Source organism: Pelobates fuscus, chromosome 2, assembly GCF_036172605.1.
Source record: "Pelobates fuscus isolate aPelFus1 chromosome 2, aPelFus1.pri, whole genome shotgun sequence".
NCBI lineage: Eukaryota > Metazoa > Chordata > Amphibia > Anura > Pelobatidae > Pelobates > Pelobates fuscus.
Window position 1 is genome coordinate 182,659,747 of NC_086318.1, and position 22,152 is coordinate 182,681,898.

The 22,152-nt window shown below is 34.8% G+C and overlaps 1 protein-coding gene across 1 annotated transcript in view; it reads left to right on the top strand.

The window, feature by feature from the left end:
• Window positions 1–22,152, top strand: part of LOC134586249 (CD109 antigen-like) — a 44,782-nt gene that overhangs the window by 6,895 nt on the left and 15,735 nt on the right. The window contains exons 4-17 of the mRNA XM_063441741.1: window positions 324–554; window positions 3,101–3,140; window positions 3,345–3,432; window positions 6,680–6,776; window positions 7,535–7,637; window positions 12,039–12,148; window positions 13,230–13,451; window positions 15,138–15,242; window positions 15,382–15,444; window positions 16,189–16,368; window positions 17,331–17,483; window positions 17,867–17,896; window positions 18,859–18,916; window positions 19,840–19,870. Of these exons, the coding sequence (XP_063297811.1) occupies window positions 324–554; window positions 3,101–3,140; window positions 3,345–3,432; window positions 6,680–6,776; window positions 7,535–7,637; window positions 12,039–12,148; window positions 13,230–13,451; window positions 15,138–15,242; window positions 15,382–15,444; window positions 16,189–16,368; window positions 17,331–17,483; window positions 17,867–17,896; window positions 18,859–18,916; window positions 19,840–19,870 (1,511 nt within the window). The remainder of the gene's footprint in view (window positions 1–323; window positions 555–3,100; window positions 3,141–3,344; window positions 3,433–6,679; window positions 6,777–7,534; window positions 7,638–12,038; window positions 12,149–13,229; window positions 13,452–15,137; window positions 15,243–15,381; window positions 15,445–16,188; window positions 16,369–17,330; window positions 17,484–17,866; window positions 17,897–18,858; window positions 18,917–19,839; window positions 19,871–22,152) is intronic.

Consider the following 22,152-nt stretch of genomic DNA (forward strand, 5'->3'; position numbering starts at 1 on the left):
TGTACAGCAGCGAACGGTTTTGCCCCATTCATTTTGGGGTCATGCGGACTTTAGTGAATAACCCAGAGAGAATTTTATGATACACTCCTTAAATGTTTAGTAATCCTACTAGACATTTAACTAGAAAATATACAACTATTTATATAAATAAACATTGGTTTTCATACTATCATGTATTATAGATATTATAAATGTATATAACTATACAGATTAAGTGAACAATATCAAAAACAATCATAATGAGTATTATTCTGATTTTTTGTATGCTCTCTATTTGTTGCGGTATTAATATAGTTGATTGTGCTCCCCTATTTTTTTTGCAGCTTCCAATGACCGCTTCTTCAGATTTCTATCAGTTAGCTGTGTTTGGCTCATCTCACGATACATGGATATTCTTAAAAATTATTGTTTTACCATTAAAAAAAAGGAATAGATCTGTTTTTGTACAAACTGACAAAGATGTCTATAAACCTGGACAAACAGTCAAAATCCGAGTGATTTCTATCACGCATGATCTGAAACCATACAATGGACAACTGGACGTTACTATAAAGGTACTATTTTAATTTATGTATGATTGAAATTTGTGATTGAAATGAGAGTGAAAGCAAATCTAAAACTACTCTTTTTTTTATCGTATGTGAGATGTTATGTAAAATAATCAAATATTTATTTTGTAAATTTTGTAAAAATCTTCACATATATTTGAAAAATGAGAGCACTGCTATTTACATTTAAAATGAGACCACATACAAATAAGATCCTAAAAGATCAAATGTTAGGTATTTAAAAAAAGTCAGTAATTTAATATCAGTTATTACACTTAAAATGCTAACTAAGTCTCAGAGGGACGTTCTCCATATATAAACAATGTGTGAACTCTTTCTAACTTAATCTGCATAGCTAGATGTCCAGAGGATTAAAGTGGCTTGGCTAAAAGTCATACATATCTCCAGGGTTTTAGCCACTTCTTAACAAAAAAAATGATTTCTCCCAACATTTTGTTTGAAAATGGATAAGCTTGATGAGCAAAAAAAAACAAACTAAATTCAAAACATATGAAATTCAAGAATGATCTCAGTATTGTACAGCCATTCAGCAACAATACAGTTACGAGAATAAATAAATGCACATATGTCTGAAATAAAGCCTTGCTGTCCTGGTCAGGAAATAAACTCTAGAATAAAGAGTTGCTTTCCGATATTGAGCAGGTGAACTGATTTTCAGCTACCATCAAACTTTGTTTTCTTTTGTTTTATGAGAACCCTGCAAATAATGTTGTACAGAAGTGGCAGAACCTGACTACTGATCGAGGGGTGTTATCTACTGAGTTACGCCTGTCTATCAATCCTATGTTTGGTTACTGGAGCATACAGGCTGTGATAGATGTAAGTATTTACAGGTAAACTGGTTACTTACAATGTGTTTATAATATAGGCCAATTCTAGCTAAAATGTCCTCATTTGAAATAGAATCACAAAGGATATTTGGTAGATGCAGTTAAATGCGTTAATGTATATATAACCTGTTTCATCTATTGCTCTGAATGATATGATTGTTGTTCTAATAGATCAAAGCAACTTTATTTGAATTTCATGCACAATTTATCATTTGTAAAAAAGAATTCTCGATATGAACCCTGCTTTTTTTTTAAAATGTTAAGGATTCCTTTATAAGTTGTGCCAACCTGTTCATCTGCAGGACCTGTGCTGTCAAACAATATGCATAAATCTAAATGCTCAAATGAATAAATACAAAACAAGTTTGGGAAACAGACATTTAAACAAGAATCACAAGAAGCAGTCCTGGACTTCACATGCCTTTAATTTATCTCAAATACAATCACAAATACAATACAATTCTATTTCTCAGTTTATGACCTTGATTTAATATCTGCCGACATGTGTTATCATCAGTTTATCATCTCCCGATAAGTCTTTTATCAGTACGGATTAATTTAAAACCTGTCATTAAAGACCGATAAATATCACCCCAAAAATGTAAGATTTTTTTTAAAATATCAAAACTTGCAAATATACTTTGAATAAAAAAAAGCATACTCTGTGATTCAATACCATTAATCACAGACATAACCCTCGATAAATGCCCTAAAAATAACAGCAGCAAATGGATGTTGATAAATGTTTTTTTTTCTATTTGGCCACTGGCAGCATCTCCTGTGGGGGTCAATATGACCAACACATTAGTACAAGGGAGGTTCACAACCTCCCCCACACGTTTTAAATCTGTGCCATGCTGCGAGTAGGGGGTATGTCCAATAAACAGTGGGCAGCCAGTGGCTTCTCATTGTAATAACACACTAACATAATGTGTTCCCTGCATTATTAATTTAGTTCTCATCCACTTTATTTTTTTGTATTAATAGCCCCACCATTGGGGTACAGGGGGTGGACAGTGATCTGCCCTCCCACATTATTTAAATAGAAGCCCCCCAATCCCACTGGGTGGGGGGACAGGGAGGCCATTATCAGGTTGAAAGTGACTGGGCAGTGTATTATCACAGTGAGCAGCCACTGGTGATGTTGATTTTATTCACAGACCAAGTCAAGGGAAAAGAGGAGCAGTAAACAAAACATATATTAAAAATTAAAAAAATCGATAATTAATAAATATATGTTATACTTATTTTACCTCTCTATTGGTTACTTTCTTTTTAGCTTCATCTGTGAACCAAGTGGCAGGAAAATGCTCCTATCATTGACATTATATTTATAGTTTGCTGTACACAATTCTGCTCATTTTCATGCCCTTTTGGTTCGACTGATTTGGTAGTTTATAGAAGATACATTCTACTGAGCAGAAACAACATTCAGCCAAAGTTAAAGTGTCTGTTAGTGGGGAAAAAAGATTTGGCCAAGCCAAATTTTCTCTCTATGCGGAAGTCTAATTGTTCGTTTGTTCAGACTTTGTTCAGAATTGCCATGTTTGAAACAGAATATTTCAGTTGTCTGTTAAAGGAAGACTCTACAAACCATAATCATTACAGAGCACTGTATTGGTTATGGTTCCAAGACTGCACATGAACATTTGTTAAAATATTGCCCCTTAAATTCTCTAACTCTTCCATTTTTCATTGTAGGGCCTGGAGACAAATTCACATTTTACCATTGTTGAAGATGGTAAGCTCCTTGTATTATCAAAATGTGTGTTTGCTACAGCTGAAAGGCAGAGAAATATATTTAATTAGAAAACAAGGCAAATACCCTTTCAACGCAACCCTGTGTTTACAGCTACTGGGCACACTATAGTACATAAACTATTTGATCTTTTTCCCATAAGCTTTAATTTTTGTATTTAATCATTGCTTTTTTATATATTTTCAGTTTTGCCAAAATTTGAGGTTATTCTAAAAGTTCCATCTTTCTATATTCAAACAAAGAAACTAAACCTGACAGGAACAGTCAATGCAAAGTAAGTAATGTGAGACATACTTTATAGTGCACATTGAAATAAAAGCATTCCTGAAGTAAAGAATCCAATCTCAAAATTGCATGGTTATTCATTAGAGTGAGAATTTTAGAGTGTAGACGAAAATTACCAAAGCGGAAGCATAGTTGAATTTTCAGAAATTTTGACCTTATATTTGATACACATGAACTCTGTGTATGTGATTTTCTCAACTGCATAAATCCTTATCATACAAGATCCAACACAATGACTTACTCACTACACACCAACTTCAAAGCTCACAAATTGTAATATTTATTTTTTAAACTCTTAACGACACCAGTGCTGAGCTTTAAAGCCCCTTGATGGCATAGACTGTCATGCAGATAAGATATCAGCAGGGGTTATACCTAACAGTCCCCTTTATCAGCTGGGGCCACAGTTAGTGGCCCCACACTGACAGATGAGCTATGTGCAGTGTTCAAAGCGATCTTACTGAGCCGTGGTATATCTGCATCAGCCTATGAGCCTGCTGCTTTAAGAAAAGAACACCCACAGGTATTTTTCAATACCTGGGGGTCCACACTGTCAATTGGGTACAGAATTAGTGTCTCAGATTGACAGAAGAGCTATGTGCAGTAAGTGAGTGCTTTATTGATAGATTTCAATACCACAGCTGCATGATCATTTTAAATATGCCATTGTCCAGTCGTCCACTGTCAGGTAGACAGGATTATGGGTAGGATTTATAGATAGGATTATGGGTTGGATTATGGGTAGGATTGTGGATAGGATAAAGGGTTGAACTAAGGATAGGATTAAGGGTTTGATTAATTGCTGGATTATAGGTAGGTTTAGAGGAAAAGGTAAGCATGCATGATATCACTGTAATAGAGAACAATATCAGAATGCAAATATGGGGTGTTTGCAAGGTCTTTGAATTTCCCCAAAATAAAACCAGTTTGCAAAAAACTAAAATGATTAAATATTTTGATATAGGTTTGTGATAAAATGGTTAAATGAAAATTGTCAAAAAGCTCTGAGTTACATAGATAGAAGTATATACCTTCCTGTAGTGGTTTTGGATTCTGTGAAGAAGTTGTAATCTCAGCATGCCAAATGTTGCAATGTTTTATTTTTAAAACCGTAACTCACTCCTTGCAGTATTTGTTTTATAACTTCTAAAAAATAATATTAATCCTAGACATGTTGGGCATTTTAATTAGTTAATATATATTGAGTTATTTTTATTTAGTTACACTTTGTGAGTTGAATTATTAAATGCAAAACTGAGAAAAAAATTGTGTTTTTTTCGCTGTTTTTCCATTTTATTATATTTTATTCCTATCCACATATATTGTATCAAAAGAAAGGCATACTTTCTCCTTTGAAAATTATAAATAATATGCATAGATGCACTTAAGCAGAAATGGTGAAATTATGGTAGAATGAATGCATTGCAAAAGGCATTGTCACAAACATGTTGCATCTGAAAAAAGCCTTGGTCCTTAATGGGGTTAAACAACTGATTTAGTTACGGTATATGATCATACATTGTATAAGTCTGCCACAACACCAACTCATCTTCCTCTTATTAGATTAACTCACTTGGAAAATCCATCCTCCTGGCAATTTCTGCAGTGCAAGGTTAAATACGGCCCTGGAATGAGGCACGTGTGACATAGAGGGTGCAGAGCAATGGCAGTTGGCCTGAACTCCCAAATATATTTACAATTCTAACCCAGAGGGCTGCACTTATCTAAACATGCATACGTTCTAAGGGTGCTGATGGTGCCAATAAATACAACAAACAAGATCCAGCGCACTCACTCATTAAACACTGAGTTCAAAATGTTCTAAACGTATAGGTTTTTTTTTAAATATAGGAAAAACATCTGACTTAGGTAAAATAATGGAGAACGCACATCAGGTTTTACTATTCTCACTTACTTTAGCACTATGCACTAATCATTGTTCATTTATTTATTTTTGTTGTCTAGTCTTGGTAGTACATAGTAGAGGAGAGCCCTCTTTAGATGGCATTAGCCATTAGATTGGAACACCCACGAAGGTGTTGTTTAGCAGCGCTATAGGATTTTAAGCAGCGCTATAGAATTCTATGATTAGTAGTTTTAGTTGAGTTGGTGTTATTATTTCCTTTGGAACTAAGGGAGATCGGCACCACCCTTACTGGGTGTAACAGGCAATTAATTTGGGTTTGTCCTTTCCTTACAACCTAGCTCCCAGTATACCTCTAAGTACCTATTCTATTTAAGTATATCCTATATAGTAGTTTGCCTCTGCACCATTTTTACATTGATTTTGGGAACTGCCATTTAGGCAGATGTAATAGTTAGTCATCTCCTCTACTTCAAATTTCTCTTGATATTAGTCCTCTAATTTCTCTTGAGTATAACTCTGGTTCACTGTTTAGTGTACCTTCCCCCAATACCTCTACCTCTATAGACTTGGACAGCCTAATTAATCTGATTATCTGGTGGGTATTAGTTCCACCAGGCCTATGGTGATTTGAGGTTTACTCCTGCATATTACTAGGATTGGGTAAATCTATCGTTATCTTTAGAGGCTATTTATTTCCTAGTCTAAGGAATACTCTGTATCAGATGAGACCCCTTTTATGTATACAGTGGGACCTCGGTTTACGAATTTAATGCGTTCTTCAGGATGTTTCTTATTGCAAAAAATTCCAAAACTCGATGCAAAAGTCACTCCAACACCTCCACACTCGATGCCACGTGCTACTCACAGGCTCCAGCATGCAGGGGGCGGTGCTATAAACCTCCCAGGTGAAATGCATCCTGGGGAAACTTGCTTTGTATTGGATTTTCATTTGTAAACCAAAAATGATGTTAACCGAGTCGTTTGTAAACCGAGGTCCCACTGTATATTGAATAAAGTCTAACACATCCTTTCGAAAAAAAAACATTGTAAGTATATCCTTTCTGGTGATACTGTATTTGTACTCTACCAAGTATTTAAAGTTACATTAGTTAGCTATTTAATGACTGTATTCATTCTCTAATACCAGTTAGGAATCCCTTCTGGGATCTCTTTCAACTTTTATATCTATGATCATACATTGCATAAGCCTGATACAATGCCAATGCACCCCATGCTGGGCAGGTCCTCTTCTAGCAACAACATGTCTGCCCTTATGAGATTGACCCACTTACCCCGTGGTTATATAATAGTAGCAAAAAAACAAGATGTATTCAATATATTGTTAAGAATTTATTTGTATTTTTCTTAGGCATATCTTTGGAAAGCCTATCAAAGGAAATGTAACAGTATCTCTGATAACAGTGTACTTTAATATGTCTGAAATTACTGAAACTAAAACATACAAGGTAAGTCTACTAGGTTCTATCATTGTTGCATATTTCTATATATTCCTTGCTTGTTTCCTCTTCAAAATTCACATTTTACTGGTCGTTGGAACACAATGATGAGGCATTAACTGCCGATTGAGAGGATTTCTAAAACCCTCTTGGTGAAAATATTTCCAAAAAGTTACACCAAAAACATCACACAGGGGTCAAAATGTTTGTAAATGGGATCACTTCTCCACATAACTCATTATTTTGAGAAAAAAAAACTCAGAGTTAAGCATAGAAAGGAAGGAGGCAAGCTGTGGTTGAAGAAGCAGTACAGAATAGTTTTGACTTACACCTTTGTTGTGTATCTTTTCAGAATCTGTTAGTAGGGAGACTGCTTAAGTGGCAAAGTTTCTAGGTGATTAAAAAGCATATATATATATGTGTAGTTTCCGAGCTCTATTGCCATTATATCAATCTGAGCGCTATAAGCACTACATGCCTAAAAGTGGTCAAGTTGCTATTAGACCTTAAACGCTATTCCCCTGTTCTTAGTCAAAGTGCTTGAAAATTGGGGTTTCTTGGGCAACGATGGCCCAATTCCTTACTTGCCATTTGCTAATATGGAAACCTGACACCTGCTACACTACCCTTGCAGGTAGTGATTGTGTTGCTTATTCAGTATGATCATTTCCAATTGGCATGTTAACCATAGTATCAAAATGTAATCTAAACATACACAATGTACACCTAACATTTCTTAAAACTGCCTACTTTTGCTGATATTTTAGATCTCGGGCTCTGTCGATTTCAGTTTCACAGCTGAAGGAATGTTATCCTTGTTGAATAATAGCCTGATAATGATTACAGCCTCTGTGACTGAAGAACTTACAGGTAATTGACTATAATTAAGATATGTAAATATATGTTCAGCATCAGTAATTAGGTGAGGGAGGTCAAAAGAAGAAAATCAAGGAATTATAGTAGCTGTGCTTAATAGATATATATATATATATATATATATATATATATATATATATATATATAGTGCATGTGTATGTGGTAAAGCAGTACAGGATTTGCTTTGTCTTGTAAGAAGTGTAAGGGTTAATGTATAATAATAATAATGTAGGGGTTAATGTTTTGTAATAGTGTACTATATAGGTAAATGGTTAAGGATATTGTTGGGGTTACTGTTTAAGAACGTTGTAGCACACATTAGCACTTTGCATTTTCTAAAGCAAAAACGTTTAATTTCATGGTGCATCATTATGACAGACCAGTAGTTTACTTACTATAAAATTATTTATCTCATAATACTGTAGGGATAATTGTGGGGCAAAATGTTAAAAATAATATTTTGTGAAAATTATAAAAAATGTATAATTTTATCATAATTTATATTTGTTATTATGAAAAATGATTAATAACTATTAATATGAATATTACTAACAATAATAATACAACATACAATAAATATATTACTTAAAAATATAATTTATTGTGACAAGAACATTTTTTACAATAATAACATAATCAGTGATCGTACGAAAAAAAATTCATACATGTTAGAGCATAATTTTCAGAGCAGACAATGAAGATCTGTATGGTGAGCAATGTAGTTACTAATCTAATCACAGCTAAATTCAAAGGCCACTACTCCATGCTAAGTCTTCCTGACATATCTGTTGTCTTTGACACTGTTGATCGTGGCTTCCTTCTCCAAACTCTTTAATGCCTCGGTCTCTGTGACACTAACTTCTCATAGTTCTCATTTTATTTCTCCCAACGTTCATTCAGTGTCTCCTCTTCCAATGACACCTCCTCTTCTCGTCTTGTTTCATTTGGAGTCCCCCATTGTCCTGTTCTTGGTCCCGTTCTGTTCTCTCTTTATACTGCCTTTCTTGGCAAACTCATTAGTTCCTTTGCATTCCACTGCCACCTGTAAGCCGATGACACCCAAATATATCTGTCCTCCCCTGATCTCTACCCTGCTGTCTAACAAGGTGTCACTGCCTGCCTTTCTTCAATCTCTGACTGGATGTCCTTATTTTCCCTCGGCATAATACTGATCTACCTTTGTCACGCTCTCTGCAAGTTGATGGTACTTGCATCAGCCCGTCCTTGCATGCTTGCTGTCTTGGTGTTATCATTGATCCTGGCCTCACCTTTGCATCTCATATCCAGTCTGCTGCTAAAACTTGTCAATTCCAACTTAAAAACATTGCCTGCATCCACTCCTTTCTTATGAAAGATGCTGCCAAGGAGCTTGTTCATGCTCTGGTAATTTCTCATGGTAATCTCTCACATGGATTACTGTAATTCTCTCCTAATTGGTCTCCCCAGAAGCCATACTGCCCTGCTACAATCTATAATTAATACTGTTGCCAGACTGATCTTTCTCTTCTGTCGCTCCTTTTATACCCCTCTGTCCAGTGACGGAACTAGAGTAAAGAGGGCCCTGGTGCAGGAATTTATCACAAGGATAGCCAAACGGCAGATTGCTATCTATCGTAAAAGTCCCACAATGCTTTGCCATCTGGGGATACACCATTTGCCCATCCATCCAAAGGGATATTTAGCACTGAGCAGTGTTTATGTGTTTGAATGCAAGCATGCTTTTGTGTGAATGTAGGAGCTTGTGTGTAGTGTTAGGTGTTGTTATGTACTGTAGCCATTTGAAGACGTGGTTTACTTGTGTGTAGTGTTTGCCTTTGAATGTAGGGGTGTGTCTATATGTAGTGTTGACATTTCAATGCAGGGGTAAATTTGTGTGTTGTGTTGACATATGAATGTTGAGATGTATATACATATACATAGCCACACACATACCGATACACATAAACACACATGTACAAATGCAAACACTGACTCACATACAGATACACACAGGTACAGACATGCAGATACGCAGACACACAATGGCATACAAAGATACAGACACACGTTTGCACACACTGACACACATACAGATACAGATACACACTAAAACACAGACGCACAAATTCATAAATGCAGATACACACTAACACACATATGTACAAACAGACACACACACTGACACACATACAGATATACAGGCACACAGATACACACAATAACACTCAAATAGATACAAACACGGACACACATACAGATGCACAGACATACAGGAGCACACACTGACACACATGCATATATACAGACACATATTAACGCATACACATTCAGATACACAGAATGACACACCGATACAGATACAATGACTGACACGCATACAGGTACAGAGACACAAACATATATGCATGGCACATACTGACACACATGCAGATACACAGACACACAGATACACATGCAGATACACAGACAAACAAACATATACTACAAAACAATGCCAAAATCAAGCAGACAAATATAACTTAACTTGTAAATAAACAGCTTCCCAGGGTAGCATTCCCAGATGGATTCCACACAAGATAGTATATAAATATATGAAAAATATAGGATACAGCTGTATAACCTAAAATAAGAAGATACAAAACCACATAGTGTAATACATTTTTGTGGTACAATGAATGACACGGTAATATTTCAATCTCACAAAATGTAGAGTATATAATCGCCTTCAGCTTCAACACATACCGATGAAGCTGGGGCTGAAAAATACCTTTTCTTCCCTCTGTTAATGGAACTTCAGGAACCAAACTGAGTGGGAATCAGGTAAGGTATAAAAAGCATTTATTTCAAATACAATAAAATAATTAAAAGATGGACCCAGTCCTACGCGTTTTGTTCTAAATATAGAACTTCCTCAGGGACCTTGTGCAATAAAATATTCAATCAAGAATGCTGTGAAAACAAAGGTAAACCACCTGACTTCCCCCCTTAGTCCATGTTATATAGGTACACTATCTCCAATTTCATTGGTGGCATAGTGGGTGTTCACTCAACCTTTTTGGTGATTTGTCGTCTAGATTTTCTCCTACACTGTTCCAAATCCTTCGATCTCGGCTGTATCTCTTGAGTGGTAATCTTCATATGTTGCATCCATGACATAAGCATTCCAGTGCGTTCCAGGAACGTCAATTATGCCTGTGTTCCACTCAGAGTTCTACAGGAGTTCCACTCCTTTTTATCTCTGCATCACATATACAAATAAAGATAAAAATGTCTATTGGCATAATAAACTGCCATAATGAGATCCTAGTGGAAACAGGTCTTGCAGAAATTAATAAACTATTCCACATTTTACAATGAGTAATATGCTTATACCGAAAGAGATATTAAACATATATAAAGTGCTTTAAAATGTATAGAGTGCATATAAAGTTTATAAAGTGCATATCAAGTCTTTACTATAAACTGCATGTCTCTTTTTACAGATAATACATATGTACAAAAAAGAAATATTTAATAACCATAATTAGGGTGTAGGGAGGTGGCTTCCCTGGGGTTCAGTGGGCTTCCTGAGGCTGTTGGAAGTTAGAGATTCTCTTGTCACTTCTTCCCAGTACAGACTTTATCAAAGGGGCCTGGTCGCACTGTTAAAGGACCGCAGTGCTGACCAGGCCCCCTGAGGAATCATTGCCATTGGGTAGCCCATGCACTTAGGGCATGCAGGACCAGGTGCAGCCTCTCTTGATCCTTTCACTGGCTTCCTGTATCCTATAGGTGTCAATTCAAATACTAACCCTAACCTATACAGCTCTACACAACACCACTAGCCCCTGTTACAGTTCTTCAATGATTGGTAGGTATGCACCTTCTCGGTCTCTCCGCTTTGCCGGTGACCTTCTCATGTCCGTTCCTCGCACCCTCACTGCAAACTCTCACTTGCAGGACTTTTCACGGGTGACTCCTTTCCTTTGGAACAGCCTCCCTACCCCCATTAGACTCAGACCTAGTCTTCAATCATTTAACAAGTCCCTCAGAACCCATCTTTTCAGAAATACTTATGGCCTCTCAGAGTATCTTCTACTTCACATATCTGTCTCTTGCTCTCTCCTAAAAAGCCACACACCACTCTTACCTCCAGATCTTCTACTATTCCACCTAGTTGTGGGCTGTCCTCCTTAATGCCCTTCCTATTGTATCTTTATACTCCACTCCTCTAGACTGTAAGCTCATCTGAGCAGGGTCCTCATCTACTTATTGTTCCTGTAGTACTTTGTAATTATATAATTTATTGTTAAATTGTCCCTTTTTATAATATTGTAAATCGCTGCAGAAAAGGTTGGCACTATATAAATATCAACAATAATAATACTGTGAAGTTATTAATACCACTGCAATTGTAATATATTTATATATTTTTAGGTATTGTGGCACAAGCTTCATCACTATTGCATATAATAGACTCTGAGTACAGCCTTGTTTTATCCAGTGCACCGCAAGAGACTGCACAAGGCTTGAATTTCACAGCAAAGGTATGTTTAAGCTTCTCAGGTTTTTGTTAGTCTAATGAAATTTAAACATTCATATTAAGTTGCAAAATCTTTACACATTCTCTTACCTCAACAAACTAAACAAAAAAAGAAAAGTGAAATGGTTAATATATTAATGGTAAAAGATTGAATTTCAATTAAAAACTAGTTGCTATGGTTGATATACAATTTTTGGTTAGAAGCAATATTACTTTGGTTAGAAGCAATATACAATAAGAAGAGCTATGCTGGACACATACATGTTGTAAATGAAATACATTGTGGTTAATTAAAAATTCAATTGCTGCACACAACAAATGTTTTCTCTACCCTCTCCCTCTCCATTCCTTGCTTGTCCTAGCAGAAAATTCCTTCAAATAACTTTTTCTCTCTCTTTCTTATGCCTAATTTCTCAAACCCGCCAGGAGAAAGAAAGCCATTTCAATTCCACTCGACTTTATAACCTTATAACATGCTTCTCCAGCTGTTTGACGTCATACTCAATTACCCCCTCATTTCCTTTACATGCTGCCAGTGGTTGCATGTATCATAAAAATGTATCTCTGGTCAGCACCTCCAAAGTTACCCTGCTATAATTATAATATTTTTTCTGTATATTAAATAATTTTAAATTTATATCCAAAAGTAAGATACCATTTTAAAAGCTTACCAAACAACATTAAATTGAGGCCTCAGTACTCAGTATAAAAGAGTTTCTGTGGCTAGATCTTGCTCACGGGCATGGCCCTCTTTACCCTTTGTATTAATTACATTGTACTGTTTATTCCCCCAATTGTACAAGACTGCAGAATATATTAAAATGTTTGTCTCAAAATACATCAGTATAAACACTTATATGTCTTAAATTCTACATATTTTCCATATTTGTGCTGTAGATAGTGTTGGAAATTGAATAGTCAAATACTAAAATATGAAAAAATTACATCTATTAGTCAGCATTACACATATGTTTTAAAGAGTTGGTAAAAGTCGACAAACTGGTAAAAAAAATTACACAAGTACTTTTATTTGTCTAACTATAAAAAAAAGCTGTTTCAAAATTGTATTTCTTTTGTATTTATAGTTGCAGGTCGTGAGATTTGATAATTCTTCATTAACACAAGAAGAAAGAAAGAAAATTGTTACAGTTAAGATTGTTCAGAGGACAACTGAGGATATCCAAGGACACAATGAAACAGATACCAATTATTTCAATACAATCGAGTGCAATTACACGATTCCTGAATCTGGAATTATTAGCATTCAGTTTTCAATAGTGTTTTATGTTGCAACAATAATGATTGAGGTTGGTGCCAGAAAAAAAATCTTTAAAAAAAAAAAGTTTTGTTTAATCAGAGAATATTAACGAAAACCTATCAAACTCATTCAAGTGAAGGCTAACCTAGACAATGCATGTATCAATAAACTGTCTTAAAGAGTTACTGTTACTCTTTATAAACCTGAGGTTGTTTTGCCCTACTGGGTATTTCTGGATAGATCCCCCCACTTAATTTATTAAAAAGAAGAGTATTACTAACATTGAATCCAGACTTCCCTGCTCTCTTTAACATCACAGGGGCCTTGTGCGGTCCAATTTACATGCTTCTGATAGAGAAGCCTGTAATTTAACTTTTTCGCTGGCTCATAGTGCATGCGCCTTCTGTCTCCAAGAGGGAATAGAGAAAGGGGGAGTGGGGAGGCACAGTGGAAGATAGTGGGGAGGGTGGGAGGGCTTTTGATGAATACAAAAACTGGCTGTAAAAGATGGAGTGCACAGTGGGAGGGTGGGAGGGACGGGCATAGTGTCCCCTTGCAGGCAGTTCTCCTTACATCTGTTGCCAGAATGCTGTGCAAGCTGATAACAGGCATAAATTATGCACAGAATTGACATGAGGTAGCCCGGAACAGGCTGCTTAGGTCACATGTGCTAAGGGTGCAATTAACCCGCGGCATAGTGCGAATTTCTGTCAATGTGCAGTGCTTTAAGCAAAAGCGTTGCCCATTCAGACTCCTATCATCATGAAGTGGTCATGGTGGTTGGAGAAACCCTTTAATTTCTTTAGAACTGTAGTTTATCTGCAGTACCAAGTTTAGCCATACATAGATTTGAGTGTATGCTCGATAAGCAATTTGGAAGAAATATAATATATTTCAAGGCCTAGGGTGCAATTCCAAAGTCAAGATGGAGCTCCCCTGTTTGAGGCAAATGTCACAGATATCTTTTGAAAAGTACCAAATACAAGTGGGTTATTATTGATTTATTGTAATTTGTAGCCCCTGTAATTACAATTTAAGTGTTCATTTGGGTAGATAGCATCATTGATAAATTCAGATTACCTATTAACCCCTTAAGGACAGATGACGGATATATTCCGTCATGATTCCTTTTTATTTCAGAAGTTGTGTCATTAAGGGGTTAATGAAATGCTATCTTATATTTATTTTCATATATCTTCGCAAACACTTTGAAATTTAAAATGTCCCAAACAAAATATCCTTGAACTGCAATTCCAATAGAAAAACTCACAGTCACAAAGGGAATCATGAACACTATTTTATTTCAAATTAGGAATACAAGAGCATTTGAATAATTTTTTTTATGTTTTGTATGTCTTGTTATAGTCAGTTTAATGTAAACATAAATTTAAAAAAGTACATATTGACATAATTAAAAAATCAAAAGATGAGTTTTACCAGTTTTGTTGCAATGGGTTAAAATGCCTTCTATAATTGTGAGAATTCCCATGTACTCATGATATTTCTTTAAATATTTTTTTAAAGTATATTTTTTCCTTTTAATACTAAACATAATATTGTTTGTCCTTCTGTATAATATGGTTTGCAAAATATAATATTGATTACATACCAAATACACCGATTTTAACTATGACTGGTGCTTTCTTTATGTTCATCTGAATAATTATTTATTTAAAAAACTTCTAATGCAAAACCTTTTTTAAAAAGTATATATAACCAATAATTATGTTTGCAGGCACACTATCAAAATACCACTGAGCGATGGAATCTTCGAGATGTAAGATTTCCTCTTACATTACCTTATTATGCCGAAATAAAAACTTCAAATTCGATAAAGCAGGTAACATTTTTAATGTACTATTTTCATTTCAAAGTAATTAGAAATACAGTGACATTGGATCATAACAATAATCTGAATATTACAATGATGTAACATAACTAAATCAAAAGACTGAAGTGTATATATATATATATTTCAGGTTGGAGAAGCATTCCAAGTTGATGTTGCTACCAATCCACAGGCCCAGGACATGTACTATGTGGTATGTTATATTGAAACTTTTCTACTGATTTTAAAAGGAAAGTTACTTTTGCTATTCAATAACAGGGAGGTATGGGACAAATGCATAGGTCTGGGCTAATAATAATAAAAATAAAAAAAAAGTCCAAGGTTTCCAAATACTTTGTTATTATTGGTCGTGGGTTAAAATCCCTGTGACTCAGCACAGATAACTTTTGCTCTTTCTTCTTTGTTATGCGTTTGGTAGACATGTGCAATTCATTTGCCAAATTCATCTAAGAATCGATTTGGAAATTCGGAAGCATCTGAATTTCCCAATTTCTTACTAACCGAAATAAAACAAAAACACATTTTTTAGATCAATTCATTTTCACGAGGATAGCAAATTAAGAACACATCTATTAAGTAACTGAAACAGCAAACTTAAAAAAAGCTTTTTTCTTCTTCTTAGTTCTGATCTTCTAGCTGTTTACTAGATAAGTCCCTTATTTGTAATCCTTACGTCTGATTACCATAATTAAATTCCAAATAAGGATGCCAAATTAGGGAGCTATCTACTCAAAAATAGTGACATTGATGATCTGTCCAAATTTAGGTTTCTTGAGTTTGTATTTATTTAAACAGAATATTAATTTATATCTAATAATAAAAATAATAATATCTACATCATGATGTATGTATACATGAGTATGACAATGTATAATAAATAAATACATAGTTTTATCAATTTACATTTTATCATCAACTTGCACTTTTTTATCTCTAGGTGATGGCCAAAGGGATCATAGTTGCTGCTGGGCAGTCTAAGAATGCATCATTCATCCTCACTCCAGAATACTCTTGGGCTCCAAAAGTTACTCTGATTGTGTATTTCTTTAGAAAAAATGAGCAGGTTATTTTAAAAACGAATGAAATATTGTACATCAAAGGACTCTTTAAGAACAAGGTAAACATGAAAGAAAAACGTATGTTTAGCCAACAAATTATAAAATGTTACTCAAGACACAAGCTATTAGTATTAACTACACTATAGGGCACTGGCCCTTTGCAATTACATTGATGTGTAGCAGATAATCACAACTTATTTATAAAAGGGTAATTCTACACATTTTCTAACCAACCTACCCTATGTCACATTATACCCAACTAATCTACTAGTTGTCTTCTGTTATAATTGTCTTAAACAGCTTGTCTTGAGTGGGAATAGAATAATAACAAGCTTACTATAACAAGTATGACAGGTTGGCTCTATATTCTGCTTAGACGTGTAATGACATCTGAAAACAAGCTGATATAATTAAGACAATGAAAGCCTTCAAAATGATTAATGTTTACCAACAATATTCAAGGCAACAAGCAAACAGTAACTTAACAACAAGTAAATCAATTTAGTGTCATTGCATCATTCAAAAATTATATTTTGAATGAAAAATTATATTTTTGGGATACAAATCTTGTGTTAGAATGTCACATTAGGCTGCTTCACAATTTGAATCTGCTATTTAAACTCAAGCAGTTTACCGATATCCAGGCTACCCATTTTTTCATATTTGCAGGAGTTTAGCATTATTTTTACATGTAGAGTCCCTTTGAAAACATCTCAAGCTCCCTACAAGATCTCACCCAGTACTGTCAAAATTGTATAATTACTTCAGTGTAATAAACCTTTGGACCACATGGTGGCATCTACTAATACTGGGGTTTGAAATAATGCTTTGTCAGTAACATTTAATAATATCATGTCCATTCCACAAAATGAGAGCAACAATTATTTAGTCCTAATACAATTTGAGCATTATTAAACTTAAAGCTTGATGTTAATAATTGATTGAAAATACTTTAGTTGCATTGACTATTACATGGCCACTTGTGAATTGACATAGTCCTTTTCGTCTTTCCTGATGTTAGGTTTCCTTGTCATGGAATAAAATAGTAACAAGACCTTCAGAAAATATTTCATTGAATTTGAATGTGTCACAATTCGGCTCTTTGGTGGGTCTAAGAATGGCTGAAAAAAAATCTCCAACTGTGTTAAATGGAAACGCTTTTACTGCAAAAAGAGTGAGTATATACATGGAATATGTTAGCAAACTAACATGTATGAATAATTATGGCACTTAAATTATAAAGGGTTGAGCTTGATGGACTTAAGTCTTTTTCAACCTAGACAACTATGAATGTATATGTTTAGATAGAATATTGCAATTACTCAGGAGTGTAGACCAAAATGGCCAGTATGGGGATGTTGGTAAATTGAAAGATTGTTCTGCAAATTCCACTATTTTATATTAGAAATAAAAATGTTCAGTTGTCTTAAAAATGTTCATATGACCACAATTGATGAATGTTTAAAATCATATGAAGACAGCAGTTATATTTCTAAACTGTGTAAATGGTCTATGTGTGAATGTTCTTAGTGCTAATACAATCATTTTTATTTCTAGGTGGAAAATGAACTTGTGACATACACTGAGGTAAATTTTATGTACTATGCAGACTGATATAATGAAAGAGAATAGGTATATTTTGTAAGTGAAAATAGCCATTATTCAAATGTAAAAAAAATTAAAGTATCACTATAGTGCCAGGAAAACAAAGTGGTTTTCCTGACACTACAGTGCCCTGAGGGTGCCCCCACCCTCAGGGCCCTTCTCCCATGGCGCTGAAGGGATTAAAACCCCTCCAGCAGCTTACCTTATTCCAGCACCGGGCTCCCTCTGCGCTGGTGACCTCTCCTCCCCCACTGACGTCAGCTCCCTCTGCCGAAGTCAGCGGAGCCGAATGCGCATGTGCGGCAAGTGCCGCGCATGCATTCAAGTTGTCAATAGTAAAGCATTTTATAAATGCTTTCCTATGGATGCTCTTATTGATGGAGGCATAAAATGCCTCCAGCGTCGCAGATGCACCTCTAGTGGCTGTCCGGAAGACAGCCACTAGAGGCTGGCTTAACTCCAAATGTAAACATAGCAGTTTCTCGGAAACTGCTATGTTTGCATCTGCAGGGTTAAAACCTGAGGGACCTGGCACCCAGACCACTTCATTGAGCTGAAGTGGTCTGGGTGACTATAGTGTCCCTTTAATAACAGAGAATGTGCAATACTCACCTCTGTATTATGAAAGGACTGACTTTTATTTTCATGATTGTTCTATATACCTAAAATACAGATTTTTCAAGAACAGTTTACAGATAGAATTTGTACCAACCTGAAAGTGAACTTATCTTCTAACCAGGTTATAGACTAGTCGCATGCTAACACCTACAGTTTTTGTTAAAAATATAAATGTGTTCATTCTAAATATGAAAGGTACATTTTGCCTGAATATTTTATGAACAAAAACTTTAACATAAAGAAAACATTAACTCGGTGTGTTGTACTTTATTTTAGCACTTATTCAAGGTAACAAAAATAAACATAATTCATTTTCTTCAAATTAGGGCACGGGTTATAGTCTGAGTGATATCCAGATTGACGTTATTAATAGTCCACATGAAAGTAAGTCTATTTAATGATGTATTATTATTATTACAGTATTATTATTTTTATGCATTGTAGTTTTATGTTACAACCAAAATGTTACATGATATATAATACTTCTGTAGAAATACAATTGAGCTTTGTGTTCCACATGGCATTTTTAAATTAACAATGATACAAACTTAATTTAATCTATAACACTTGTGTTATGTGGAAAGGTAGGCAACCTCCCCTGTAAATACAGTGCACATAACAGAACTTTGATGAGCACACGTGCATGTCCTATACAAGTAGGGAGACATATTTTAAGACACATATTTTCAGTATGCAATATTTCAATCTAGGGATGTGCAAATGAGACTCATGGTGTTTACCTTGAACCTTTATTGACTCCTGTAGAATATACACGATAAAAGTTAGCTTTTGGAACATAGCCTATATTAAACATTCAGGACTAGACATCCAATTTGTATACATCTTGTGTAATTATTTTTTTTTTGCAAGAAAAATATGTATTTTCATTTGGAACATTGATGGACAGAAAGACAGCCAGTAAACTAAGAACCAACCTGTGATTTTTATGTAGTTTTCGATTTGTGGATACATTGTAATTGCATGCACATTGCATGCACATTTTGACATTTACTTAAATTAAAAGTTAATTTACTGTTATTTTATATACTTTTTTTCCTCTCTCGCTTTCCTCCTCTTTCTAAATTTCCACAATATTCTTACAAGCAGTGATAAACTGAAGGAGATAAGACAATGGTCTTTATTCTTTCAAGTATTATGTGAAAAGTGTATTGATAAAGATAGTCCAACATAGTCTCTTCCCAGGACAGGCTATTTGGCAGACATCATAGGAAGATATACACAAGATGTATAGATTCAATGTGTTGATCTGGTATGGAAGTTGTTTGAATGTTGTTTATTCTCCACAGCTCAGGTTAATTTACCTGGACTGTCAAGGAGGTATGTAATCTGTTAAGACGCAGAGATGGGGTGGGGATGGGCAGGAAAAAGGAAGGAAAGAGGAAGTATAGAGCACAAATTATATATTAATGACATTGAAATTTGTTTCGATTAATACCAAGGGTCTTAATTCCCTACAAAAGAGAGGAAGTCTATATAATCACCTGAGAGACCAAAATGTTGACGTGGGTTTTATTCATGAATCATACTGGTCCGCAGACCCTACAAAAATTTGGAAGTTTACGAGATTTTTCTTGTTGTTTTTCTCAAACTTTGAAGAAGGTAAAAAAAAAAAAAAAGAGGGGTTGCCCTAATATTTCCTAGTAAATTGAAAGTTGAACTGATATTTCAGTATAAGGATCCTAGTGGGCAATATCAAATTCTTATAGTTAAAATAAACGATACGTTATATACTTTAATCAATGTTTATGCTTCGAATACTTTAACTTTTAAATTTATAAGTAATCTAATCTCTAAAATTGATACTCTCGTGATGGGTACTTTAATAGGAGGCGACTTTAATTGTGTTCCTAACTCCAGTATAGATAGAAGCCATGCTAAGAATGTCCCTTTCCCATAAGGTTTAGAATAGATAATATCAAATTTCAAAATTTACTATGGCAAAATGCATTATACAACTGCTGGTGAGTGTTAAACCCATCAGTTAGAGATTATACCTTTTACTCCAACAGCCATCAATCATACTCGCACAATGATCTGTTTTTAACCAGCAATTACTCATTACCATTGATTGAAAGCATTAGTACAGACCGTGCGCCATTAATAATGATTATTAAAAATAATACGTAATAAAAAGTAAGCGCTAAATGGAGGCTAAGCGACAATCTCCTAAAGTCGAATAAGAATTTTTATTTACTATTTGAGGAGTGTCGAGCACAGAGCGTCATACAACCAAACAATAATGGTGAGGTTTCAGATGTGACCCTCGGGGCATAAATACATTAAAATAGGCTGAGCACTTGCAACAACTGTTTATAAGACTGATCGATATTGAACGGCAACATAAGAATAATTTAAATGATAATTTATTATCTGAATTAAAGCTAATTAGACAACAAATAAATAATCAGACATTGGAAAAAGTTAGTTAAAATATTCGAAGTGTAAAACAGAAATGGTACTATAGCAATAATAGAATTGGTAAATCTCTAACTAATAAACTAAAGCATAAATGTAAGACAGAAATCATTTTTAAAAATTGTTATAGAGAACCATATACATTTGTTGCCACAAAATATTTCCAATGCCTTTCGAGAATACTATTCTAACTTACATAATCTAGTTTCAAATAGAAAAATGTAATCAACAAATTAAATCCTTCCTGTCAAAAATCCAAACTCACAAAAATAACTAAAGATGAGCTAGACAATCTGAATAGGCCAATATCCTCAAGTGAAATTGATGAGGTAATCAATACTTTGAGGCCTGATAACTTCACATCTATCTTTTATTGTAAATTCAAGTCAGTAATGACCCTATTACTATTGAGAGTATTTTCCATTTTCCCAAAACAGGATCAGTTACTGAGGAATATCTTCAGGCTTTCATTCTCCCTATACAAAAATAAGGCAACGATCCAATGCCAACCTCTAATTATAGACCCATTTCATTGATAAACTTAGATGTCAAGATCTATTCAAAGGTTTTATCACATCGGAAATAATACCTTCCTGAATCCATTGAGATCAGATAGGGTTCGTCAGACAGAGGAGCTACTGAAAACATACGTAGAGTTCTGAACCTGATCCATAGAATCAATTTAAAAAAAAATCAATGCAGCCTTTTTAGCATTAGACGCTGAAAAGGCTTTTAATAGGTTGAACTGGCAGTTCATGGATTTGGTCTAACAACATTTTGGAATGATAGGTATAATGCTTCTTTATACAAACCCAACAGCAAATGTTATTGGTCCAGCAATGTAGTCAAAATATTTTTATATTAAAAATGCTACAAGGCAGGGATGCCCATTGGCTCCTTTGCTCTATATTCTGGCCATGGAACCTCTAGCGGCTTAAATTAGACAAAAAGAACGGGCAAAGGGAATCTTGGTTGGCCAAGTGGAGCAGAAGATCATTTTATTCGTGGACAATGCTCTTCTGACTCTGACGAACCCGCCTAAATCCGTTGTGTTGAAATTGATGAAGAAGTATGGTGAATTTTCTAACCTCAAATTAAACATAACCAAGACACAGATATTGACAATATATACCTCGGAGCTGGTCCAACTTAGGGAAATGTACAACTTTAACTGGGACAGCATG